We start from the raw sequence: 8,524 nt of genomic DNA, 5'->3' as shown, positions 1-8,524 counted from the left end.
CTCTTCAGGGGATGAGCAGAGCTGGTTTCCTTCAAACATGATGCTTGGAATTGAGGTTCATCAGTCCAGAGACTCTTGTTTCTCATAGTCTGGGGGTCCTTTAGGTGCTTTTTTTGCAAATTCTAAGTGTGTTTTCATGTGTCTTCACTGAAGGTTTTTGCTCTGATATGCATTATTAGCTGTTAGACCTATTATTAAGACGTGTGCCTTTCCAAATCATACCCATTCAATTGAATTTGCCACAGGTTAACTTCACTTGAAGTGTAGTAATATCTACAAGCAATATGAATGCTCCTGAGCTAAATTTCAGCTGTCCCAGGTATGAATACTTATGCAATGGAATCATTTAAGTTTTTTATGTTGAATGTTAAAAACCAGTTTTTTGCTTTACCATTATGGTGTATGGAGTGTAGATTGATGTGGAAAAAAAGTTATTTAAAGCAGTTTAACATAAGGCAGCAACATAACAAAACGTGAAAAAAAATGAAGGGGTATGAATACTTTCGCAAGGCACTGTAATATGCATCAGATATGCGGTAAGCGGACACTGGCTGTGCTTTTTGAGGCTGATACAATGCTAATGTAATGTTGCTATTTTTTACATCTTTGTATACTCTCTATCGCCCACAAACAGATTTATTGTGAAATTGTAAAGAAGTTTTATTCTCAAGGAAGATCTGTGTTTTACCTGTTTTTAAGAGCTGGCCTAACACACATTTCTGTTTTCTGTGTTTGTGAAATGCAGGTGGGAGATGCAGGATGATGCTGCACTAGAGGACGAAGAGAAGATTTTAGTGGATCAGTTAAAGAAAACATACTTCGACAAAAGCCAAGAAACTTAGCAAAGGCCCAGTGACTATTTAACAGGAAAACCAAATGGCCAGTGTAAAAAGTGTGTGTGGCTGCTAAGAAGATTGTTAACACTGATGTGCTGTGGATGTGAAATTACAGTTGCAGATGAGTAATAAACAAAAAAACATCGTGAACTCTAATAAAATCACAAGGTTTTGATGAAATATGACTCCACTCTGTATTGGATGGATGCTAAACTGAAAACTGTACTCCACTGATCTGTTGAACAAATGATAATATAACAGTTATGAGGAAATAGATTTTGGAGAGTTACTTGCTGGAAGGGGAAAATAGTAAATACAGAAGGTACTCTTTGGTTTCAGTCAGTCAGTGAATATAGAATAATAATAAAAACAATGCATGCATAAAATAATATATGCATAACATATGATTACTGGAAAGAGATGCTTAACAACTCTTAATTAATCCTGGAAACCTTGTGGACTGTTAAATGAGAAGTCCAGTAGTGGTGATTTTTCATGCAGAAAGGTTTAACTGTTGTATCACAGGTCCAAAAATAAAAAAAATAAGTAAACAAGTTCATAAATGTCAACCATTGTTATTTTACTATCATTGAGATACTATTTTTAGTATTTATTCATATTTTGAATTGGCTTTTTTTATATCTCGTTTTTAAAACTAAAAGTTGTTATAGTTGTTTTAGTAATGTTGTTGTGTTTCTGACAATTTTCCTATTTTTTAATGGCTATATAGTTTTTATTCATTTTCAGTTCTAGTTATTTTAGTACGTCAAGATAAATTGAGTGTTGCCGAACAAATGATAAAAAAAAAAGAAAGCAAAATCCTCATGTGGAGTTTATAAATGTATGTGTTATTATATTTATTTTTATTTATTACTATTTTAGTTTAAATCTGCAGTTCATTTACACTGAAACATACACTAAATGCGTCTGATTATTCATTGATTCACTCATTCAGGAGATTTAAACTGTATTTGAACATGCATCGTACAAAAAAACAAGGTATATAAAAAACATCGTCAACTGAAGCTTATTAAGTATTATTGCAATGAAAGAACATACACTAAATGCGTCTGATTATTCATTGATTCACTCATTCAGGAGATTTAAACTGTATTTGAACATGCATCGTACAAAAAAAACAAGGTATATAAAAAACATCGTCAACTGAAGCTTATTAAGTATTATTGCAATGAAAACGTGTGTGTGTGTGTGTGTGCGTGTGTGCAATGGCAGCTCTTCTGTGTTTGAGTGAAAAGCGGCGCTGTCTGTTTAAATCCCGCCAATCAGCTGGAGCGTGTGTAAAACGCTTCCGTTTCCGAGGAGACGGAAGCGTGTCTTCCTGTTTGGCAGAAGGAGGAAGCAGGATGTGTGAAATCTCACATGTGCTTGTTGTTATGGTACGTGAGCGGAGCGACATGCATGCAAATCCATATTTACCTCTCCCACTGTCTTCATCTAGCTCTTCTGCACGGTGATCAGTTTCGCTGCTTGAAATAGCTGTGCTTTGTGAAGTTATTGTCCCATCTGTCTGATGAGTAGTGCTTTATACACATTGGCTGGGGTCCACGCAGGGAATCTTTTACTATGTTTACATGCTCCGATCATGTCGAAAACAGCAGATCGCTGCTTTTACTGTGTTTCTCTAAACGCAGACACTGCGATTCAGGTGCATGTGAGTCTCTCAATTCTGCACGCTTGGTTTTAGAGCTGAATCAAGCTGTTAGCTTAATGCTAGTTACCACCATAAAGACAGGCTGACCTGTCAGATCAAAGTGCACTGGAAGTAAACTACGATTAGATTCAACACAACGACTTTTACTGTGTACACACGAACAGAACTCAACTTTTACTGCTTACACACGAACAGAACTCAGCATTAAAGTCAGAGCCGTAGCATTAGAAGCTAGAAACTCTAGAAGCTACGTTGCCCAAGTCAACACATTCACTGTCACTATTTATGTAATTTTAAAAGTCAGTATATAATCAAATTATTATTATTGATAATTTGCACTACTCAAAATTACATGTAGCTACCTATTATTAAATACGTTATTATATTTTTGGTCAGCTGTCTGTCACAGAACAAGTGTACATTGTCCCAAACATTATTATGATTATTATTGACACTATTAATATTATTGACACATGATTTAACAGATATATATTAAGCATAATATGTTTTATAATATGTTGTAATCATGTTTTAATGTTTTGTAATTTAATTACAAAAGTTGTTTAAAAACTATTTATTATGTTATTTTAACGATTTGTAACACCTCTGCAGCAGTTTGACAATCAGTCTAATGTTTGAAATATTTATTATATTATTACTGCTTTATAATTGGACTGTTTTATAGTTACTGTTAATATTACATAATTTCTATAATGCATGAATAGAAATGTCTATAATGCATTATATGCGTTCATACATAGTAATGAATTTACAGGCAAGGCAAAAGTTTTTTGATTGTGTTGTGTGACAATAAAGGTCATAGCATTAGAAGCTTGTTGTTTAGTAATTTTTATTTATTTTTGATCAGAGCGACGTGCAGTAATATTTCTGTAGCGGTGTGTCCATGCCTATCAGAGCCAGCATCTTCCTCTTCTGTTTAGTTCGGATAACTATGGCCCAGCTCTTGGCACAAGAAGAAAAAGAAAAAACCACTGCACTAAAAGGTAAAGCCACATTGTGCGTGAATACATGCATATGTATAAAAATATAAATTCAAATTAAATTATGGGGGTGTTTTGTGTGCTTATTGAGTATTTATTTATTTGATTGTTTGTATATTAATTTGTTTTCTAGATTTATTGTCCAGGATCGATTTAGACGAGCTGATGAAAAAAGACGAGCCTCCACTGAACTTTCCTGAAACTCTGGATGGGTTTGAATATGCCTTCAATGAACGTAAGACCTTTTGCTTGTCTTTACTCTAAACATTTTTAGACACAGTAAACTATTTCACTCTATGACATACATGCCAGCTAGACCATCAAATAGCGTTTGGCCTTGTACTTTAATAACATGATTTCGTACCTTGTCTGTGGTTATGAAGGTCTGAATGCATTAGAAGTGTGCGGAGGGTTTCATTGGATATTGACAGCAGGCAGCAGGCTGTGATAGCGCTGTCTGTTTCAGAGTCTCTGGAGTCTGTGGCAGCTGAATGGACAAGTTGTGCATGCTATGGGCTGTCAGTGGCTTACTCAGCCTTGTGCTCTGTTTGACGGCTAGATTTGCATAACCTTGCTCCTCTCTCTAAAACGCCTCCTGTTAGCGTCTGGAATACCTTATATCAGTCTCCCAGTGAAGAGTATCACTTTTATTCGATTTTATAAGAAAGTTTCACTTTGTAAATTCTTTTCTCACTCTCTGAGATGAATGTAAAATGGCTATTGAGCCAAAGTATAGTCTTGAACATTCATTTTTTAATGTAGGGTTTATGTCGATTTGCTCAAATAGAATACAGAATAGGGTCTAAAGTCAACCAACGGGGTGCAGCGCATTTAGAAAATGTTAATCGTTAAACTAAACATTATATGAGCCAAAGGCAGATTTATGTAAATGCATAAATATAGTTTAAGTCCTTGATTTGAGTGATGTTATTTTCTAGCAATAATCATTCAAATTGGATATAAAAGTCAATTAATGGGTGCATAGCCTTTAGAAAATATTATTGGTTAAAGTGAATATTATATGAGACAAATACCAATTGGACATGTAAATATAGTTTCAAACCTTGATTTGAGTGATGTGATAATTATTAAACAAACATCAAAAATTCGATTTTTTACAATTAAATTATTAATTATGTAATTATGTATAAGATTTATAAGTAAATTTAAATAAGATTACTTTCAGTTTTTGCCTAAATGAAGTTTTCATTCACTAGCGGTAGTTGTTTTGTGGTTATTGATAAATATTTACCATAAATGAAAGTAAAATATTAGTTTAATTTTAATAATTTAATTTCATTAACTTTGGTAACAGGGTTGAGAAGTAGAGCTTCACAAATATCAAAATTCTGACATTATGATTTTGATTGTTGAATACAGTTGAGAAGGTTAAGACCAGAAAATAATAATTTTAAGGCGAGGATATGTCATTTGCCATGTTTAAAAAAAAAAAAATAATAATTTTTTTTTTTTACAAATCATGTGGCATGATGACTTCATCCCAGTCTGCCTTCAGCTCGTTCATTACTGGAAATCCAAGGTTATGTATACCTCATTAAGCTAAAAATCGAGAAAGCATGCTAATTATGCCAGGTTAAAGCAGGGAGAATAAGTTGAAGGGGGGTATTCCTCAGAGAGCCTGTGTTATGAAGACGATGGAGCTGAACTTCCACTGCATGTTGGTTTCATTAGATCCCCTCTTCCTTCTGTTAGGCACTTCTGGTTGTAGTGTTTCTCTTCACCCCTTTGTGAATGCATAATTGATTTTTAAAGGTACTAGCGCATGCTACGTCTCTCACTCCCTCTCTCTCGCTCTCTTTCCTTCCACTGACTCACTTTCTCTAGCACTCTTTCCCATCCTATCTCAAAGGAGCGGCCATGCTTTCAGAGTTCATTGTTGATATACGGCCTTTTAGTGGTACATGTTGTTGAGCAGCTAACGATGAAAGCGTATAGTGTAATACTCTCCAAGTTAGCCATGTTGGATTTATCGCCTGCTAACTGTGCAAAAAAGTGCCGGAGCTTTGAGAATGAGGGGAATGAAAGTGCTTATGCAATCTTTTATTTTCAAAGCTGTTTTTCTTTTTGTGGAGCCATGCGCTAGGGTAATTGCAAACGTATGATGCCCCAAGGCTATTTTGGTTAAGTGTGTATGCTTTGAATATTTTAACTTCATGCATTGGCAATCAGAGAGGTCACTGTTAGATTTAACACTGGTTTTAGGCTTCATTATGCCTCTGTGTCAACAGTAAAATAGATGGGCCTATCTTTCTTAAAAATCCTTTCAGAAATGTTAGCAACCACTCTCTATGTTTATGTTATTCAGTGTTGTATTGTTTGGTGGAATATAATTGTATTACTAGGAATGTTTGGTGCCCTCTAATTCCTTACAAAAAATATATATATATATATTTTGTGGTACTGGTGCAGTGATGATATTGGGTGGTACAATATACCATATATCTAATATACAGTACCATTCATAAGTTTGGAGTATGTAAGTTTTCTTTTCTTTACTTTTAAGTAAATGAATACTTTTACTCTGCAAGGATGCATTAAGTTGATAAAAAGTGTAAATACATTATTGTTACAAAAGATTTAAATTTCAATTAAATGCTGTTCTTTTGAACTTTCTGTTAATCAACTAATCATGTAACATGTATCATGGTTTCCCACAAAAAAAGCAGCACAGTTGTTTTTAACATGGATAATAATAACCAAATCATCAACTCAGCATATTAGAATGACTTTTGAAGAATAATGTGACACTGAAGATGCTGAAAATTCATCACAGGAATAAATTATATTTTAAAATAAATTAAAATAGTGAAAACATCCTTTTAAAATGTTAGAATATTTTACAATATTACTGTTTTACTGTATTTTTGGATGGATGGATACATAGATAAACAAAAAAATAAATAAATACATAAATACATGCATACATGCAGCCTTGGTAAACTTATAACAGTTTTTTTTCTTTAAAAAAAAAAGGCTTATGACCCAATTTCTTGAACAGTAATTCAAGAATATCAAAGCATGTTCAAAAAGTGGTATTCTCATAGTACCCAAAAAAACATTTTAGTACCGTGTAACTTTTAATACCATTTAATAATATGCAATAAAATATAAGCATGAATATACAATATATACAATTAAATAACATGCAGTTAATAAATACTTTGTATAATAATATTATAAAATATTTTTTTACATATTTTAAATATTAAAAAGTAACAGTGGGTAACAATGTTTCAAGTCTGGCTCCTACTCACTAGGGGCTAACTAGCTAGTTTGGGACCAAATGTCAGTTTATGGTTGTTGATAGACTTATGTAGTCCATAAATGAAAGAGAGTTCTTTTTTTAATTAGAATAATTTGGGTAACCAGGTTGTATGGTTGAGCTGGATGAATGACATTTCTCAGCACTACAATATAGTATAGTAAAAAACAAACAAACAAAAAAATTTGTCCAAAAAGTAGATGGCATATATGCCAGTCATTCAGCCCTTCCCCTGAAACACCATTAGTCCTAACCAAGCCTGGTGTTGTTTACCTCATCCACCTCAGCAGCTGTTTAGCAGTATCAGTACTTGGCAAAAGCCAGGCCTCATTGTCCAGCCTTGGCAGAACAGTGGCATTCAAGTGGGTCACTTTGAATGAAGTCGGCTGGCCCGCTCTCAAACGAGCCCCTCAAAGGATGCTCATAGGAGGGAACAGTTGCAGTGGTCCAGCCACACTCACGCACATGGACGCTCTCAGATCTCTGGTGGCTTGAGGTACAGTGGCGGAGAGACCGCTATTGCAGCACCAGCTGTCTGAGGAAGGCCTGCCAGATGTCCCAGAAGGCCAAAGTAAGGGGGACAGGAGAAGGGTTAGCCGTTCGCAGGGCTTGTACCTGCCAGATGGGGGGATGCCAGCCAAACGTATTTAATTGCATGAAGGGGAATGATGCACATCAAGCAGACCTGAGGTTCTGAACTGAAGGTCGCAGCCTTACACGTAGAATGACTTTTGCAGGCTTTGTGTGGACTTTGGACAGCCCTCAAGGCCTCATATACTAAGGCTTTCAGTCAATGCAAAAGTGTTTCATTGGATCCCAAGTTACTACTCATTGAGAATAGGATTGGCTGAGGTGTTTGATGCTTCTCAAACTGCAGGTGCAAAATGGTTGGAGAATGTGAAGGTAAAGAGTGATTCACTTGAGTTCAAGCCTGCCAATGTTGTGCCCTTGCTGTGAAAACAACAAGGCTTTCGTGTGTGTGATGGCCAATCAAAGACATCTTACTTTTATGTTGGAAAACATTCATGTCTTGTTGGCTCACAAAGGCTTTGGCTTCATGCCATCCCTCACACTCCACTTCAAGATACTCTGCACTAATATTGTCCTTAATATTCCCTTCGTCTGCAGTTGAAGTAAAACTGTGAAAGAAATGTTATAGGGAGGTTTTAGGTAATAAAATGAATAGAGTATGGTCTCAGACCCAAGCAGGAAATGCAGATAGCAGAATAGATGTGGGCTGTCTTTCTTAATGAGTTACAAACTGTTTGTCTATGGAAGACCTCCTACACAAACCAAATGTAGGTATTCTGAAGCTTTTAAAGACATCACTTTTTATGATTTCATTACAAAATTGTATAGTTGTGTATTTATTTTTCTTTTCTGCAGATGGTCAGTTGAGACACATACACACAGGGGAGCCATTTGTCTTCAACTATAAAGAGGACCTGCATAGATGGAACCAGAAAAGATATGAAGCATTGGGAGAGGTAATGTCGATCATTTAAAAACATTTTACATAAAAATGTGATATTGTGTTATATTCATAGATAAGTTTGGAAAATTATATATGCATTAATTCAATAGCACATAACATATTTGAGTAGTGATTTATTTATTTATTTTATGCTCAGTAAGGTTTTTTTTTTTTTTGAAAGAAATTAGTATTATTTTTAATTCCTCAAGGATGCATTAAATTTACCAAAAGGGATAGTTTAAATGTTTTATATATATA

General features: G+C 34.7%; 2 protein-coding genes across 2 annotated transcripts in view; both read left to right on the top strand.

Annotated features, from left to right (window-relative positions):
- Positions 1-971, top strand: part of LOC107703244 (uncharacterized protein KIAA0825-like) — a 142,184-nt gene extending 141,213 nt beyond the window's left edge. The window contains 1 exon segment of the mRNA XM_016505793.1: positions 746-971. Within this exon segment, the coding sequence (XP_016361279.1) occupies positions 746-842 (97 nt within the window). The 3' untranslated portion in view covers positions 843-971.
- A 1,317-nt stretch (positions 972-2,288) lies between these two features.
- The window catches only part of LOC107703201 (protein FAM172A-like), a 132,249-nt gene continuing 126,013 nt past the window's right edge, over positions 2,289-8,524 (top strand). Inside the window, exons 1-4 of the mRNA XM_016505758.1 lie at positions 2,289-2,307; positions 3,450-3,512; positions 3,643-3,744; positions 8,179-8,279. Of these exons, the coding sequence (XP_016361244.1) occupies positions 3,461-3,512; positions 3,643-3,744; positions 8,179-8,279 (255 nt within the window). The 5' untranslated portion in view covers positions 2,289-2,307; positions 3,450-3,460. The remainder of the gene's footprint in view (positions 2,308-3,449; positions 3,513-3,642; positions 3,745-8,178; positions 8,280-8,524) is intronic.

The sequence above is a fragment of the Sinocyclocheilus anshuiensis genome, unplaced genomic scaffold (assembly GCF_001515605.1).
Source record: "Sinocyclocheilus anshuiensis isolate Anshui unplaced genomic scaffold, SAMN03320099.WGS_v1.1 scaffold542, whole genome shotgun sequence".
NCBI lineage: Eukaryota > Metazoa > Chordata > Actinopteri > Cypriniformes > Cyprinidae > Sinocyclocheilus > Sinocyclocheilus anshuiensis.
This window is presented reverse-complemented; position numbering and strand designations above follow the sequence as displayed.